An 18,452-nucleotide genomic window follows, 5' to 3' on the forward strand; every position below is an offset into this window, starting at 1 on the left:
CCAAATTTGTATGGAAAATTATATGGACAAAGTAATGATGCAAAATGGCTTCTTTGGGCATACCGAAGGCACCAAAAAAGTTTCAGCCGGATTAAAAAATACAAAAAAAAATCGAATGACCGAAATCCTAGAGAACTGCTCAATAAAAAAAATCAAAAGTTTGAACTTCAAAAACTCAAAATCCACAGTTAAAAAATTCAAAGAAATTATAATTTGAAAAACGTAAAATTTAAAAATTTTGTGAATAAAAACAATATTATAATTGAGTTTCAATTATAAAAAATAGAAACAGTTTGTACTCTATTGTCCGACGACCTCTTCAAAATTTCTAATCTGTCAATCCTCTAAATATGCGTTTCTAACCTAGAATTTGACTCCAAAATATGTGTATTTAAGAATTTAAGAGTTGTGGTGTAGAGTATACCGTATAATTTAAAAAAAATGTGAAGCAATTTTAAATAATATAATATATGATGTGTAAACAACGTAACTTATGTTCCAGCAATAATGTTATGGTTATCAATTCAATATATAATCAAATATGTTGATTATTTGTTTGGTATAGTCTTATACCTTTTTTATGATTCCTTCATTGAAAGTTCAACAAAATACTTTTAATATGTTGGTTCATATAAGACAAATTAGTAGCACCGTCACAGGTACAATTTATAATTTGGCAATTAAATTTACCTATTATTTTAACACACATATTTAGTCTGTTCAAAAACAATTGAAGATCAATAATCAATCCTTAAACAAATATTTTTTGAAATTTATTCAACTCAAAAGCAATGTGTCTTTTAATAGTTTTTAAAAACAATTTGTTTTTATGATACAAATTGTTTGTTGAGTTATTAGCCGTGCTGCAATACTGGATTAACTTAACAACTTTTGATCAGGTTAAAATATTAACACTAAAAAAATAATAAATTCGCTATAGGGGAGTGTGGGGTAATTTGGACACCCTAAGGAAATAGCTTTGCCACGGGCTGTATGGATATTTTAAAGCAATGTGGATGACACCAGAGGATAATAGAGGCCATATTTGATAGACAAATGTTATTAATTTCGATAAATTTTGATGAAAAACCCATTTTTATCGCAAAAATTAAAAGGTGTCCAAATTACCCCCACATTTTTGTGTGGGGGTAATATGAACACCCCTTTGAGGTAATTTGGACATGCCTTGTGGGGTAATATGGACATACCTTGTGGGGTAATATGGACACCTTTTGTGGGGTAATTTGGACACATGTTGAAGAATAAGTTTAATATTCGATTTTTTTGAGCATGTTTATTATCCTTCAACCTGGTTTTGTAATTGCTTCATATTTTGAAGTGTTGTTTTGCTCACAATATTTCATCAAAGGTTTAAATAATGATTTTGTTCAGTGTAGTATACATAATTTAATCATTCATTTTGAAATGTTTTAAACATTGATTCTGGATTAGGAACAAGTATAGTTTTTAGTGATTAAGGTATCGTTTAGATTTATCTAAATCAATCTTTATATAGAACTAACTAACCTGAATGCTATGCTTCTATTCTATGCCTGAATCTATCCATTTTTTTAATTTTACATACTGTGGCCCTTCAAATTTAAATAATATTGTAAACCAGCGTAGAAATTAGAAATGTCAATGAAATTAATTAAAAGCAATCAACATTAGAGTCTAGTTGAACGCCAAATGTACAGTAATCAGATTTTCATCAATTCGAATATTGGAATAAATTTATCTAAATTAAAAAAGGGGTTTTGTGAAAGTTCTCATTGCCCACATTCCTTTTTGAGTGTTTTGACATTTTAAATCCCTCTAAATTTATCAAAATCCCTTTAAAAATTCAACCAACCATGAAAGTTACTTTTTTTTAACTGACAGGTAGACTTTCAGGTATGTCCAAATTACCCCACAAGCCATGTCCAAATTACCCCCATAGCATGTTCTATCATAAATTGCAATTTTTGATGACAAAAATGGATAAAAAGCACAATTTTTATACGTACATATCTCAGGCATCGTCCAAGCAACCTCCTTAAACAAAAATTGACCACTTTTTTGCCATATAACCCCTGTAAAACCTTATTTCCCAACCCTCAAATATTAGAACTTAAGGCGGGGCCAACCGGCCTTTGGCAACTTTTACATATTATACCAAAACTACTTAACCTATTCCAACTTTTTTGGTTTATCCATACTCCTAGGCCATTACTAGTACTAGCCTTATCACTTAAATTGCCGTTTTCACTTTATATCCGAAGAAAACGTGATTTTTAAAGGGGTGTCCAAATTACCCCCACTGTCCATATTACCCCAAACTCACCTACCATATACATTCATGAACTAAGCCTAAAATCGTTAACATAAAATATCGTACTCAATAAAACCAGACATTAAAAAAATACCCCAAAAACCATAAATTTCAAATATACAAACGTCCCTTCAAAAAGTCTACATAAATTTAGTAATAATAAAACATCAAATTTATTGCAACTACATAATAATAAAATGCTTGATTTAACCCAACTTACAAATTTTATGTAAGCGTGTACTTACACCAACTTGCAGTTACTTTTCAACACGAAAGAGGAAAGAGAGCTTGCAGAAAAGTACGGGAACGGTTTTGCTGCAACTTCTACCTCTCTCATTGCAGAAGTTCTTCTGCCTGAGAGAAAAGTTACTTTTGTTGCAGAAAAGTACGGGAACGCTCTGCTGCCAATTTCGTGCAGAATTGCAGAATTCTGCAGTACGGGAATAGACCTAATATCCAGCTCTGTTAAACTTACCCAGTCAAATCAATCCAAATTCTGAAACGGAATCTAATTAGAATCGTACACAAATTCCGTTTAAAACGCAACAACCGGTTCGAACACGGAACCGGTTGTTGCGTTTGAAACGGAATTTGTATACGATTCTAATTAGATTCCGTTTCAGAATTCGGATTGAGTTAACTGGGTAGAATCCTGCTAGAACGCCGTGACTGGGAAGTACGGGTGTAATCTGTTTTATGTCAAGTATCTTTTATGTCAAGTCGACTTCACCACCCCTCAAAATATTTTAACCGCTTTTTTGACGTTTGTTCGCTACGTTTTTGCGGTTTTTGCTTAAGTGTTCCAGGACAAACCCGGAATGGAATCTTCGGAGGAGGCCAACACCGTTACCTGCAATGGTTCCTGCGGACGGACCGTCCCGGCGTCGTGCGCCTCCACTTCCGGCCTCATCCTAACCAGCGGTTCCGACCTGCGCTACTGGTTCTGTGACCGGTGCCAGCTGAAGCTTTGTCCCATGAACTGGAAGCGTTGCGGCGGGCCGGATGTTCCTGGAGGAACGCGAAAGGTGATCAAGGTGTCGGAAGAACACTTGGACCCTTCGGTGCTGCCACCGGAGATGTGGACTGGGATCTTTTCGGAACTGTCCCCTCGTCAGCTGCTGCAGGTTCGACTTGTGTGTCGCCACTGGAGGGATATCGTAGATGGAAGTGGTTCATTGAAGGACAAGCTGACTGTAAAATTCATGAAAAGTGTTACCATTGATCAAGACTACAAACCGGCCCATCTGCTTCCGGTTCATGGAGCTAACTTCAAGTTGAGCAAAATTGCATCTGTTGGCTCGTGGTGGCCACCGTTTGGACACAATCTAGTCGAAATTTCCTTCAGCAGCTGCAAAGTGTCCCTACCGGATCTGCTGGAAATGCTTAAACACGCGCCAAATCTTCAAGTCCTTGAGCTGCTCTATTACGATGAATCCAGCGAATGTGCCGGTCCGGCGAACTTTCGGCTCAACAAGGTTGAAAAGCTTACGCTTGATGGGCGCAATATAACACAGCTGTCGGAAGTCTTTCTCGATGTTTGCCGCAACCTGAAATCCCTGCGGCTCACCTGGAACTTTTACGGAAACCACGACGATTGCGTCAAGCCGTTGGAAATGGCTAAATTTGTCGGCGACCTGCGCAACACTTTGGAGGAACTTTACATTAACTCTTCGGATGAAATCGTTACCGAACTGCTCAAACTTGATGGACTAAAGTTAAAGAAGGTGGCGCTGCTGGATGATCCGGTGGATTACAAACTGCTTGTTCAACTTTACCAAAAGTATCCAGCTTTGGAGTATCTCGATATTCATGAAGTCGTTGATTTGGGATTTATCGTAGAAAAGGTTTGCATAAAAACAACATCGGTAATGTTCCTGAATGATTGATTTTGTACTTTATTTACAGATTCGCAACGAAATGGTTCATATGCTGCCCAATTTGAAGCATTTATCAATCAATGTGGGTCCGTACTTCGGCGCGGATCTTACGTGTCTGTCCAACTTTACCAAGCTTCAGAGCCTCGCGCTTTATGGCTACCAAGAGCAGAACATAAGTGCCTACGCGTTCGATCTTCCGGACGGTGGAATGCCCAATCTGAAGGAACTATACCTGGAGGGCATTTACTTTCCTTACAACCGTCTCCAGCAGTTCCTTGCCAAGACGCCGAACGTGCACACCTTAATCATCGAATATGAAAACCTCTTCGACAGCTGGTCGGACTTTTTGACGGCAATCGGAACGCTCAAGCTGCTGCGGAAGCTGTCCATAGACATGATCACCTTCAAGAAGTCAACCCGTTGCCCGTTCCAGTGTCTGCCAACTCTGAACATTCTAAACATGAATCTGGGCACAATGCCGCACTCTCTAGCGAACATGGTTCTCGGCCTGTGCCCACACCTGCGGGACTTTCACGCAAACTCAATTTCGAACTCGAAGAGCACGATCAACGACGAAGTGCTGCGTGTTATTCTTAATCAGCTGTGCAAAGTTAAGCTGGAGCACGCCAAGTAGGGAAATCTTGTTACTTATCTCATAAAATAAACACTAGAACTAGAAAAGAAATTGATCGGTATATTTATTGAACAAAAAGTGTAAAGATGCGAATAAGTTACATAATTATTCCATAATACTCTTAATTCACCCCCTCAAATAGTCCATGAAGAACGGCGAATCCTCCGGGGCGTACGGAATGATCGGCACATCGTACGGCATCGGAAACGCGGGATGCTTGTTGTCGCCACTGCTCTTCGATTCCATCGGGAAGAAGTTTTCGTCAATCTGGAGAAAGAAAAATCGAAAAATAGAAACAACTAATCTTCAAAGCACCTTCCGCAACCTACCACAAACTTGGGCAGAAACAGCACGCCCACCTCGTAGCTGTTGATCCGCAGCGGCGCCTCGAACTTTGCCGACTTGTTGTACACGCCCCACGCCGCCTTGGAGAGGTTGGCCGACGTCAGCAGGAACCAGTACAGGCCCCGGTGCGACCATCGGCAGTAAGTCTTGATGTGCGGCACCGCCTTCGTCCGATTCCGGCAGTCGCTCTTCCACTGGTGCAGGTGATCCTTCAGCCAGGGCTGCTTCTCGTGGGTCGCCCTCATGTACGGCAGACAGCCGCCCCCGAGCAGGTTGTCGTGGCTGTTCCGCACATTCGAGAAGCTCGGAAAGATCATCCGAAAGGCGGGCACCCGTCGCAACCCGACCGGGGCGGAGTCCCGCCGGAAGCTGGCCATGATTTCCGACAGGACCCACGATTGCGGGTTCGGGCCGAGGCTGCCGATGCTGGAACTTTGCGCCACAAGCGGGCACGCGTCGTCGATCGGGGCGGAATGTTTGCCCAGCAGATAGCCGAGCCGGGGGTGGCCCCAGAGTGGGCCCTTGGCCGTGTTGAGGTGGCCGCCGGGGATGGAGGCGACGAAGAAGACGCTGGAAAGAAATTTTTGTTCTGTTCAGACTTGATTATCTGGAGTTCGGTATTTATTTTCTTATTACAGTCCTGCCTCGTTTATCCGAAGTCCTCGGAAAAAAAATCACTTCGGATAATCGAATCACAAAAATAGTAGTTTATGCAACAAGTTGCAAAAAGAAGATTTTTAATACGAGTGCTGAATTCTGATATTTAAAAAAAAATCTAAAACTCTTAAATTCTTAAATTCTTAATTCTTAAATTCTTAAATTCTTAAATTCTTAAATTCTTGAATTCTTAAATTCTTAAATTCTTAAATTCTTAAATTCTTGAATTCTTAAATTCTTATATTCTTAAATTCTTAAATTCTTAAATTTTTAAATTCATAAATTCTTAAATTCTTAAATTCTTAAATTCTTAAATTCTTAAATTCTTAAATTCTTAAATTCTTAAATTCTTAAATTCTTAAATTCTTAAATTCTTAAATTCTTGAATTCTTAAATTCTTAAATTCTTATATTCTTATATTCTTAAATTCTTAATTCTTAAATTCTTAAATTCTTATATTCTTAAATTCTTAATTCTTAAATTCTTAAATTCTTAAATTCTTAAATTCTTAATTCTTAAATTCTTAAATTCTTATATTCTTAAATTCTTGAATTCTTAAATTCTTAAATTCTTATATTCTTAAATTCTTAAATTTTTAAATTCATAAATTCTTAAATTTTTAAATTCTTAAATTCTTAAATTCTTAAATTCTTAAATTCTTAAATTCTTATATTCTTAAATTCTTAAATTCTTAAATTCTTAAATTCTTAAATTCTTAATTCTTAAATTCTTAAATTCTTATATTCTTAAATTCTAGAATTCTTAAATTCTTAAATTCTTATATTCTTAAATTCTTAAATTCTTAAATTCTTAAATTCTTGAATTCCTAAATTCTTAAATTCTTATATTCTTAAATTCTTGAATTCTTAAATTCTTAAATTATTAAATTCTTATATTCTTAAATTCTTAAATTCTTAAATTTTTAAATTCATAAATTCTTAAATTCTTAAATTCTTAAATTCTTAAATTCTTAAATTCTTAAATTCTTAAATTCTTATATTCTTAAATTCTTAAATTCTTAAATTCTTAATTCTTAAATTCTTAAATTCTTAAATTCTTATATTCTTAAAATCTTAAATTCTTAAATTCTTATATTCTTAAATTCTTAAATTCTTAAATTCTTAAATTCTTAAATTCTTAATTCTTAAATTCATAAATTCTTAAATTCTTAAATTCTTAAATTCTTAAATTCTTAAATTCCTAAATTCTTAAATTCTTAAATTCTTAAATTCTTAAATTCTTATATTCTTAAATTCTTGAATTCTTAAATTCTTAAATTCTTATATTCTTAAATTCTTAAATTCTTAAATTCTTAAATTCTTAAATTCTTAAATTCTTAAATTCTTAAATTCTTAAATTCTTAAATTCTTAAATTCTTAAATTCTTATATTCTTAAATTCTTAAATTCTTAAATTCTTAAATTCTTAAATTCTTAATTCTTAAATTCTTAAATTCTTATATTCTTAAATTCTAGAATTCTTAAATTCTTAAATTCTTATATTCTTAAATTCTTAAATTCTTAAATTCTTAAATTCTTGAATTCCTAAATTCTTAAATTCTTATATTCTTAAATTCTTGAATTCTTAAATTCTTAAATTATTAAATTCTTATATTCTTAAATTCTTAAATTCTTAAATTTTTAAATTCATAAATTCTTAAATTCTTAAATTCTTAAATTCTTAAATTCTTAAATTCTTAAATTCTTAAATTCTTAAATTCTTATATTCTTAAATTCTTAAATTCTTAAATTCTTAATTCTTAAATTCTTAAATTCTTAAATTCTTATATTCTTAAAATCTTAAATTCTTAAATTCTTATATTCTTAAATTCTTAAATTCATAAATTCTTAAATTCTTAAATTCTTAAATTCTTAAATTCTTAAATTCTTAAATTCTTAAATTCTTAAATTCTTAAATTCTTAAATTCTTAAATTCTTAAATTCTTAAATTCTTAAATTCTTAAATTCTTAAATTCTTAAATTCTTAAATTCTTAAATTCTTATATTCTTAAATTCTTAAATTCTTAAATTCTTAATTCTTAAATTCTTAAATTCATAAATTCTTAAATTCTTAAATTCTTAAATTCTTAAATTCTTAAATTCTTAAATTCTTAAATTCTTAAATTCTTAAATTCTTAAATTCTTAAATTCTTAAATTCTTAAATTCTTAAATTCTTAAATTCTTAAATTCTTAAATTCTTATATTCTTAAATTCTTGAATTCTTAAATTCTTAAATTCTTAAATTCTTATATTCTTAAATTCTTAAATTTTTAAATTCTTAAATTCTTAAATTCTTAAATTCTTAAATTCTTAAATTCTTAAATTCTTAAATTCTTAAATTCTTAAATTCTTAAATTCTTAAATTCTTAAATTCTTAAATTCTTAAATTCTTATATTCTTAAATTCTTAAATTCTTAAATTCTTAAATTCTTATATTCTTAAATTCTTAAATTTTTAAATTCATAAATTCTTAAATTCTTAAATTCTTAAATTCTTAAATTCTTAAATTCTTAAATTCTTAAATTCTTAAATTCTTAAATTCTTAAATTCTTAAATTCTTAAATTCTTAAATTCTTAAATTCTTATATTCTTAAATTCTTAAATTCTTAAATTCTTAAATTCTTAAATTCTTAAATTCTTAAATTCTTAAATTCTTAAATTCTTATATTCTTCGCAACATTCACCTTCAATCCAACCTTATCCGCTTCCCGCTTCAATTCGGTGTACCGCCTGGCCACCTCCTCGAACGTTCTGCCGACAATGTCCATGTCGTCGGCATAGCAGATGAACTGGTTGGACCGGTTGATGATCGTGCCCCGCATGTTGAAGCCCGCCCGCCTCATCACACCTTCAAGCCCAATGTTGAAACAGAGGCCGGAGATACCGTCGCCTTGTCGCAGTCCCTTGCGCGATTCGATCGGGTCGGACATCGCACCCGAAATCTTCACGCTGCACCGCGCCCCGTCCATCGTTGATTTCACTAGTCTGATCAGCTTCCCGGGAAATCCGTTCTCGTACATGATCTTCCATAGCTCTTCGCGATCGACCGAGTCGTACGCGGCTTTGAAATCGATGAACAGGTGGTGCGTCGGGATCTGGTATTCGCGACATTTTTGGAGGATTTGGCGTAGCAAAAAGATTTGGTCCGTCGTCGATTTCCCCTCCACAAAACCGGCTTGGTACGGCCCAACGAAATCCTTTGCTCGCTCCGACAGACGACAGAAGATGATCTGAGACAGTACTTTGTAGGCCGCGTTGAGAATAGTGATGGCTCGATAGTTCTCACATTCCAACTTGTCCCCCTTCTTGTAGATCGGGCATATTACTCCCTCTTTCCACTCCTCCGGTAGCTGTTCTGTGTCCCAGACCTTGACTATCAGCCGGTGTAGACAGGCTGCCAGCTTGTCCGGGCCCATCTTGATGAGTTCAGCACCGATACCATCCTTACCCGCTGCTTTGTTGTTCTTCAGCTTCTTGATGGCATCCTTAACTTCCCTCATCGTGGGTGCTGGCTCGTCCTCGCCGTCCACCATACCGCTGACGTCGTTTCCCCCGTCGCCCTGGTACTCCGCCTCTGGGCCGTTCAGGTGCTCGTCGAAGTGCTGCTTCCACCTTTCGATCACCTCACGCTCGTCCGTCAAGATTCCCCCGTCCTTATCCCGGCACATTTCGGCCCGCGGCATGAAGCCTTTCCGGGATTGACTGAGTTTCTTGTAGAACTTTCGCGTTTCGTTGGAGCGATACAGCTGTTCCATGTCCTGGCACTCCAACTCTTCCAGGCGGCGCTTCTTGTCCCGAAAGAGATGGGTTTGCTGTCTTCGCAACTGTTTGTACGACTCCTTGTTCCCACGGGTGTTGTGCAGCAGCCACTTGTCCCGCGCTGCTTTCTTCTCGTCCCAAATCGCCTGACATTCCTCGTCGAACCAGCCGTTCCGTCGAACTCGGTCCACGTACCCGATGGCGCTCGATGCCGCTGCGTTGATGGCTGCTTCCATATGGCTCCAGCAGGCCTCCAGAGGGGCTTCGGCAAGCTCACCCTCGTCAGGCAACGCAGCTTCGAGTTCCCGCGCGTACTGGGTAGCGACCTCATGGTCCTTGAGTCGCTCCAGGTTATACCGCTGCGGGCGACGGTACCGGTTCTTGTTGACCTCGGACAGGCGTTGGCGCAGCTTTGCCACCACCAGGTAGTGGTCCGAGTCGATGTCCGCGCCACGGTAGGTTCTGACGTCGATTATGTCCGAGAAGTGCCGACCATCAATGAGAACATGGTCGATTTGCGTCTCCGTGTCGTTTGGTGATCTCCAGGTGTACTTGTATAGGGAGGTGTGCTGGAAGAAGGTACTACGTATGGCCATGTTTCGGGAGGTAGCGAAATCGATGAGTCGTAGGCCGTTCTCGTTCGTCTGCTGGTGAGCGCTGAACCTCCCAATAACCGGTCTAAACTCCTCCTCCTGGCCGACTTGAGCGTTTAAGTCGCCGATGACAATCTTGACGTCGTGTTTTGGACACTTCCTGTACTCGCGGTCAAGAAGCTCGTAGAAAGCGTCCTTGTCATCGGCGTCGCTTCCCATGTGCGGGCTGTGCACGTTGATGATGCTCAGGTTGAAGAATCGGCCCTTGATTCTCAACCGGCACATTCTGTCGTTGACTGGCCACCAACCAATCACGCGCTTCGACATTTCGCCCAACACTATAAAAGCTGTCCCCAGCTCGTGTGTATTGCCGCCGCTCCAATACATAGTGTAGTCACCGTACTCCCGGTGGTCCTTCCCCGTCCAGCACACCTCCTGCAGCGCCACGACTTCGAGACCGCGGACCCGCAATTCGTTGGAAAGAATGCGGTCGCTCCCATCGAAGTTGAGAGACCTGCAGTTCCACGTCCCGAGTTTCCAATCCCTGGATCCCCGAAAATCGGGTCGGCGATTGGATCGGCTCGCATCTGGAGCTCTCTGCACTACTGTTTTACGGCGGGTGCGTGTAGCCATCACCAACCCCCTGTCCTTAAATTCTTAAATTCTTAAATTCTTAAATTCTTATATTCTTAAATTCTTAAATTCTTAAATTCTTAAATTTTTAAATTCATAAATTCTTAAATTCTTAAATTCTTAAATTCTTAAATTCTTAAATTCTTAAATTCTTAAATTCTTAAATTCTTAAATTCTTAAATTCTTAAATTCTTAAATTCTTAAATTCTTAAATTCTTAAATTCTTAAATTCTTAAATTCTTAAATTCTTAAATTCTTAAATTCTTAAATTCTTATATTCTTAAATTCTTAAATTCTTAAATTCTTAAATTCTTAAATTCTTAAATTCTTAAATTCTTAAATTCTTAAATTCTTAATTCTTAAATTCTTAAATTCTTAAATTCTTATATTCTTAAATTCTTGAATTCTTAAATTCTTAAATTCTTAAATTCTTAAATTCTTATATTCTTAAATTCTTAAATTCTTAAATTCTTAAATTCTTGAATTCTTAAATTCTTAAATTCTTAAATTCTTAAATTCTTATATTCTTAAATTCTTGAATTCTTAAATTCTTAAATTCTTAAATTCTTAAATTCTTAAATTCTTAAATTCTTATATTCTTAAATTCTTAAATTTTTAAATTCATAAATTCTTAAATTCTTAAATTCTTAAATTCTTAAATTCTTAAATTCTTAAATTCTTAAATTCTTAAATTCTTAAATTCTTAAATTCTTAAATTCTTATATTCTTAAATTCTTAAATTCTTAAATTCTTAAATTCTTAAATTCTTAAATTCTTAAATTCTTAAATTCTTAAATTCTTAAATTCTTAAATTCTTAAATTCTTAAATTCTTAAATTCTTATATTCTTAAATTCTTAAATTTTCAAAATTCATAAATTCTTAAATTCTTAAATTCTTAAATTCTTAAATTCTTAAATTCTTAAATTCTTAAATTCTTAAATTCTTAAATTCTTAAATTCTTAAATTCTTAAATTCTTAAATTCTTAAATTCTTAAATTCTTAAATTCTTAAATTCTTAAATTCTTAAATTCTTAAATTCTTAAATTCTTAAATTCTTAAATTCTTAAATTCTTAAATTCTTAAATTCTTAAATTCTTAAATTCTTAAATTCTTAAATTCTTAAATTCTTAAATTCTTAAATTCTTAAATTCTTAAATTCTTAAATTCTTATATTCTTAAATTCTTGAATTCTTAAATTCTTAAATTCTTAAATTCTTATATTCTTAAATTCTTAAATTCTTAAATTCTTAAATTCTTAAATTCTTAAATTCTTAAATTCTTGAATTCTTAAATTCTTAAATTCTTAAATTCTTAAATTCTTAAATTCTTAAATTCTTAAATTCTTAAATTCTTAAATTCTTAAATTCTTAAATTCTTAAATTCTTAAATTCTTAAATTCTTAAATTCTTAAATTCTTAAATTCTTGAATTCTTAAATTCTTAAATTTTTAAATTCATAAATTCATAAATTCTTAAATTCTTAAATTCTTAAATTCTTAAATTCTTAAATTCTTAAATTCTTAAATTCTTAAATTCTTAAATTCTTAAATTCTTAAATTCTTAAATTCTTAAATTCTTAAATTCTTAAATTCTTAAATTCTTAAATTCTTAAATTCTTAAATTCTTAAATTCTTAAATTCTTAAATTCTTAAATTCTTAAATTCTTAAATTCTTAAATTCTTAAATTCTTAAATTCTTAAATTCTTAAATTCTTAAATTCTTAAATTCTTAAATTCTTAAATTCTTAAATTCTTGAATTCTTAAATTCTTAAATTCTTATATTCTTATATTCTTAAATTCTTGAATTTTTAAATTCTTAAATTCTTAAATTCTTAAATTCTTAAATTCTTAAATTCTTAAATTCTTAAATTCTTAAATTCTTAAATTCTTAAATTCTTAAATTCTTAAATTCTTAAATTTTTATATTCATAAATTCTTAAATTCTTAAATTCTTAAATTCTTAAATTCTTAAATTCTTAAATTCTTAAATTCTTAAATTCTTAAATTCTTAAATTCTTAAATTCTTAAATTCTTAAATTCTTAAATTCTTAAATTCTTAAATTCTTAAATTCTTAAATTCTTAAATTCTTAAATTCTTAAATTCTTAAATTCTTAAATTCTTAAATTCTTAAATTCTTAAATTCTTAAATTCTTAAATTCTTAAATTCTTAAATTCTTAAATTCTTAAATTCTTAAATTCTTATATTCTTAAATTCTTAAATTCTTAAATTCTTAAATTCTTATATTCTTAAATTCTTAAATTTTTAAATTCATAAATTCTTAAATTCTTAAATTCTTAAATTCTTAAATTCTTAAATTCTTAAATTCTTAAATTCTTAAATTCTTATATTCTTAAATTCTTAAATTTTTAAATTCATAAATTCTTAAATTCTTAAATTCTTAAATTCTTAAATTCTTAAATTCTTAAATTCTTAAATTCTTAAATTCTTAAATTCTTAAATTCTTAAATTCTTAAATTCTTAAATTCTTATATTCTTAAGTTCTTTAATTCTTAAATTCATAAATTCTTAAATTATTATGTTTAAAAATTCTTAAATTCTGAAACTCTCAAATTCTTTAATTCTTGAATTCTTACATTTATAAAAGCTTAAATTCTTAACATTCCTAAATTTAAAATTCCTAAACTCTTAAATTCTAAAATTCCCTTATTTCGTATTTTTTATTTAAAAATTCTTAAATGCTGCCATTTTTAACGCCATCTTAAATAAAAAATTGACATATTTGGAGTCATATTTCAGGTTAGAAATTCATATTCATATTCAGAGAATTTAGAAATTGCAAATTATGACAAGAATTTTGGACAATAGAGTACGAACTGGGTTTAAAATTTTCTAATTCCTAGATTTTCGATTTTTTTTTTTGTAAATTACATAATTTTATTATTTATTTTTTGATGCTTTGAGTTCGTGATGTATTGATTTTCAATGTTTTTACATGTATAAAATAACTGAATTTCTGAATTCCTGTTTTTTTAATTTCTCAATTTTAAGAAATACATATATTTTTTAATTTAATATATAGATTTTGTATTTGTATTTTTTAAATATTTCCATTTTTTTGTTTGTGGTTCCCCTATTTTTTTTTCTTTAGATTTTCTGCCAGAAAACTGAACTGTTTGGATCTGCCCATTGGTTTTCTTCAATTTGAGCAAAAACAAACTTCTTTCTTTTAATTTCAAAATTCACCGTTTTGAGATTCGGCATTACATGGCAATTAGGAATTTTCAATGTTATATCGAATACAACATTATTCATACGTTTGTAATTTTCATTCGCGTTCAAATAAGCAAATACATTTTTTTTTTCATCAGAACATGTTGCAAACAAGTACCGCGCGAAGAAACGTCAAACGCTAATTTTCGTTTCTGTTCCTTTTCAGCTGCGTACCGCTTAAGAATAATCTTTTCGTGATCCTTTCCTTGACCGTTTCTTGGGCGTTTTGTAATATGGATTTTTGCGTTCTTCACGAGCTCCGTGCCAGGCTTAAACAAGAACCATGGCCTATCTTATCCTTGGGCAATAGCATATTTTTTGTTTAATGTTGAAATTTTGAGTTTTTAAATTTATTCATTTCTAAATTCAAACAGTTTACAAAATATTAAACTTTCGATTTTTTTTTAATTTTTGTTTTAAACTTATTAAATTTAATTTGATTAAAAACTTATCTAAATGGAATATTTTGAATTTCAGTTTTTTTAATGTTGAAATTTTGGGTTTTTGAAATTTAAGATTTATAAATTTAAATAATTTTTTATTTTTTTATTTTTTAAAGCATTGAAAAAACATCATTTCTAATTGGGTCTTAGATTGCTGATATTATTTTTTACAGCGATAAAGCTTATTTTTCTTAGTACAATGACCCTTTGTACGACCACAAAGAGTTTAAAATGGATTTTTAAATCAATTTTGAAAAATTAACCTCGCGGTCCTTCTTGACAGAAAAGCTCCTACTTGACAGCTCGTTCCAAGGGGACCATAGTTAATCCATCGAAAAAATGTTGTCTTGTCAAAATAAAAATTTGCGTTAAAATGAAAAAAGTGATCAGAAATGGTTTTTAATCGTGTTTTTTTATCGTTGTACATAAAAATTTACATAGGGCTTCAGTACCCAATTTTTGAGAACATAGTTTAAATTAAATTTATATATTTTTTAATTTTTGAACTTTAATTTTAGTTAAATGTTGAAATTTTAGGATTTTTAAGTATTTGGTTTTCTAAATTTAAATAATTTCTGTTATATTTAACATTCAAATATTTAAATTTTATGGATTTTTTTTGCATTTTGCAAATTAATTTTTGAATCCTTGCCATACAAGAATTCTATAATATTATTTTTTTTAGTAATTTATAATTGAATTTCTACAGTTAAAATTTTCTATATCCGATATTTTCGGATTCCACAATTTTTATATTTTAGAATTCCTTATTTTTAATATTTGCATTTTTTTTTAATTTTAAAATTTGGATTTTTTAGAACCTCTGACTGATCTGATTTTTTTTTTTTTTAAATTAAAGGATTATTGTTCTGGCTTATTCCCTTCTGCTTAATTTAATTCTCAAACTTACTTGACCTCCCCGAAATCCGTCCGCTGAATCCGCGAGACCCACGTCGCCAGCTGGACAAACTTGTACGAGTTCAGGTACGTGATGAGACTTTCTCGAAAGCCCGTCCTGCTCTCGCCCGCTCCGGTGTCCGCGTCTTCGGCCAGAGCCGGCAACCGCGGACTGATCCACAGGCCCTGCGTCCGGTTGTGAAAATCGTCTTCGTACAGATTGGCAGTCGAAATGACGACCCGCATCGATCCGTCCGTGTAGCCGTACAGTCCCATCTTGGTGTGGTGAACTCCGAAGGGCGTCGCAATGTGCACCTTTAGTGCCGTTACGTTGGGCTTTTTGGTGGAGACCGTTTTCAGCTCGGGCGATTCATCGCCGTACAGGATGAGGAGTGGACGATCCTCGTAACCGGCGAAGAAGTAATGACCCAGCAGCCAACCAATGTCGACCATGAAGTTCATCTGCACCGAGCACTCCAACTCGCCCAAGCTGGGATCTAGGAGCTCCTGGAACGTGACCGAGAGGGGCTCCCGATGCGTCACCGGAGCGTCCGTGATGGTCGTGAAGAACATGTTGTAGGGAGCTGCCGCGGCGAGTTTCGCGGCCATCTTTCCCTTGGGCGCCACCACCGGGTAGTAGTCGTGGATGTTTCGCGGGATCACCTTCTTTAGCGAAACTCCCGTTTGTGGAGTCGGTTTCGGCGGTTGACTCGACGACGACGGTTGCTGCGCAGGAGGAGGTGCCTCGGCTTTCTTCTGTTCCTGCTGCTGTTTGGCCATTCTGGCGCGGCGTTCGGCAAACAGGTCGGCAACGGCATTGCCCTTGGAAGGGGCGCCGCTCGATGTCGCAGGTGATTTGGTTTTCGGAGGACTGGATGCCATTTTAGCCGGCTTGGGCGGTGTCGCGGTCTTTACTTTCTCGACCGCCGTTGGCGTGTCGTCTTTTTTGGGTTGCTTCGCCGGAGGGTTGCTCTCTAGCTCGGGGTACAGCTGGGCGATGATCTTGAGCTGTTCCGCGACCACCTCTCGGCTCATGGACAGCGCGTCCGGGATGCGGTATTTACCTTTGGGAGATTCCGTAAGGATGGATTCGACTGTGGTGAAAAGAAAGTTGTTAAATTTGTGAAAACATTTCGTGCGAAAGGATTTTTGGACTTACGGTGTGGGTGAGAAAGTTCCTTGAAATGGTTAGGGTTTTTGCGATAACAGTCCGTTCCGTACTGGCAGATCTTGGTAGGTACTGGAAATAAAATTAATTGATTTACTTTTATTCGTCCAAGCTTTTATCCTTGCTTTGATACTGACCTTTGTCGAAAGTCCTTCTTTTGTTAATGTCCGTATCAGCCATAACAATTACAAGTAACAAAAAACGACAGGTACACTGATAACAGCGCACAAAAAACTGGTAGCAAATCCTTTACTATGTTCTTTTCACAAAAACACGAATTTTCCTCTGAAAATTAACAACTCGGCTTGCCACCTGGAGAAACAATCAGCACCGCCGTCAAAGCAGCATAAACGCATCAAAACAAAACCGCTACGCAACATGACAGCTGAGACAGTAGCGGCCCCTCACGTGCCATACACGCTTACTTTTTATTACACTTTGTTTTGCTTGATTTTTTATCCATTTCATACGTTTTTTTGTTCAGTCAACTCTGATCACCATCGGAAAGTGTAATTTTTGTTAAGTGTGCAAAATTCCGCGCGCCTCTTTCTCCCTCCTTTTTGCGCTGACAGTTCGCCATTACTCAACGCGCGGAGTCAGATTTGTTTACAAAGGCGCGGAGAGAAGCACGCGACTTGCACCGGCGGAAACCGCGACTCTTGATTATTCGTACCGGATCTACCACACCACAACAATGGACGAAAACGGTTCCGTGCTGAAGGAAGCGCTCAACATTGCGTGAGTATTGCGGAGTTGCATTTGTGGGAGCCTAAATTTTGATTGCTTTTTTCTCCGGTAGAGATTTGCTCGGGGAGAATGGCGCCCAGTTTCAGATCAGCACCAAGTACAATGACCACGGGGAGGAGTTTTTCATGGAGGATGATTATGGCAGCGCGGATGAGGACGAGGACGCCCACCGCAAGATTATGAACCCGTGGGACAAGAGCTTCGACGAGTTGCGCGGGCAAATGTTTATGGTGTCGGAGTTTGTTTACAAGCGGATTACGAAGCCGGGCGTGGGGGACGAGCTGGTGCCGGACCGGGCCCGGGTCAAGATCGACTACAACGGGTACTTTGAGGGGGAGACGTACGCGTTCGACAGCACGTCGATGCGCGGCGAGTTCAAGACGTTTACTATTGGCAAGTCGGAGGTGCTCGAGGGCCTGGAGGAAGCGGTCAAATCGATGAAGCCCAGTGAGGAGGCTCAGTTTGTGATTGGGTACCAGGTTCTGTTCGGGGAGCTTGGCTGCAAGCCGCGAATTAAGCCCAAAGCCGATGCGCTGTTCATAGTCAAGCTGGTCAGCTTTACCGATCCGGGAGATGCCGCCGCACTGGACAATCTCACCCCGGAGGAGCAAAGGTCGTACGCCGTCGTCAAGCAGAAGGTCGTCGACACGCGGAATCACGCCAAGGATTACTTCAAGAAGAACCTGGTGGCGAACGCCATCAACGACTACCACAAAGCGGTGAACTACTTAGAACAGTGCAACATCAAGGACGAAGCCGAGCAGCTCGAACAAACCGAAACCCTCATCCAGATCTACACCAGTCTGGCCGTGTGCTACAACAAGAAGGACAACCCGCGCAAGGCCTGTCTCATGATCAACGAGATCCGCCGACTCGGCAACCTGGAACGACTCCCGCGCGCTCTCTTCCACGAAGGTCGCGCCCTCATGAACCTTGGCGAGTACGGCCGGGCCAAAACCAGTCTCGTGAAGGCCCAGAAGCTGGAACCGACCAACAAAGAGATCGCCAAAGAGCTGAAAATCCTAAACGAACGGTGGGAGAAGAGTCGCCAGGACGAGCAGTCCATCTGTGCGCGGGCGTTCGGCCTGAAGGAGCGCAAGGACATCCGGCTGACCGAGGAGCAGATCAGCTTCACCAACACCATGAAGGGCACGCT

At 35.2% G+C, this 18,452-nt stretch overlaps 3 protein-coding genes across 3 annotated transcripts in view; 2 read left to right on the plus strand and 1 right to left on the minus strand.

Annotated features, from left to right (window-relative positions):
- The first annotated feature begins 3,084 nt into the window (after nt 1–3,084).
- LOC120418451 (uncharacterized) lies at nt 3,085–4,883 on the plus strand. The gene is made up of 2 exons (XM_039580874.2): nt 3,085–4,155; nt 4,217–4,883. The coding sequence occupies exons 1-2, from the start codon at nt 3,130–3,132 to the stop codon at nt 4,820–4,822; spliced, it is 1,632 nt and encodes a 543-aa protein (XP_039436808.1). The 5' UTR covers nt 3,085–3,129; the 3' UTR covers nt 4,823–4,883.
- On the minus strand, nt 4,863–16,901 carry LOC120418450 (probable tyrosyl-DNA phosphodiesterase). Its single transcript, XM_039580873.2, has 5 exons — nt 16,687–16,901; nt 16,541–16,621; nt 15,395–16,475; nt 5,152–5,737; nt 4,863–5,089 (listed from the first exon to the last, which is right to left on the minus strand). Exons 1-5 carry the CDS (start codon nt 16,727–16,729, stop codon nt 4,949–4,951), a joined length of 1,932 nt encoding a protein of 643 aa, XP_039436807.1. The 5' UTR covers nt 16,730–16,901; the 3' UTR covers nt 4,863–4,948.
- Nucleotides 16,902–17,125: 224 nt separating this feature from the next.
- LOC120418458 (inactive peptidyl-prolyl cis-trans isomerase shutdown) overlaps nt 17,126–18,452 on the plus strand; it is a 1,645-nt gene continuing 318 nt past the window's right edge. The window contains exons 1-2 of the mRNA XM_039580883.2: nt 17,126–17,287; nt 17,349–18,452. The exon at nt 17,349–18,452 is cut by the window's right edge and continues 318 nt beyond it. Of these exons, the coding sequence (XP_039436817.1) occupies nt 17,244–17,287; nt 17,349–18,452 (1,148 nt within the window). The 5' untranslated portion in view covers nt 17,126–17,243. The remainder of the gene's footprint in view (nt 17,288–17,348) is intronic.

This window comes from Culex pipiens, chromosome 2, assembly GCF_016801865.2.
Source record: "Culex pipiens pallens isolate TS chromosome 2, TS_CPP_V2, whole genome shotgun sequence".
Classification (NCBI taxonomy): Eukaryota; Metazoa; Arthropoda; class Insecta; order Diptera; family Culicidae; genus Culex; species Culex pipiens.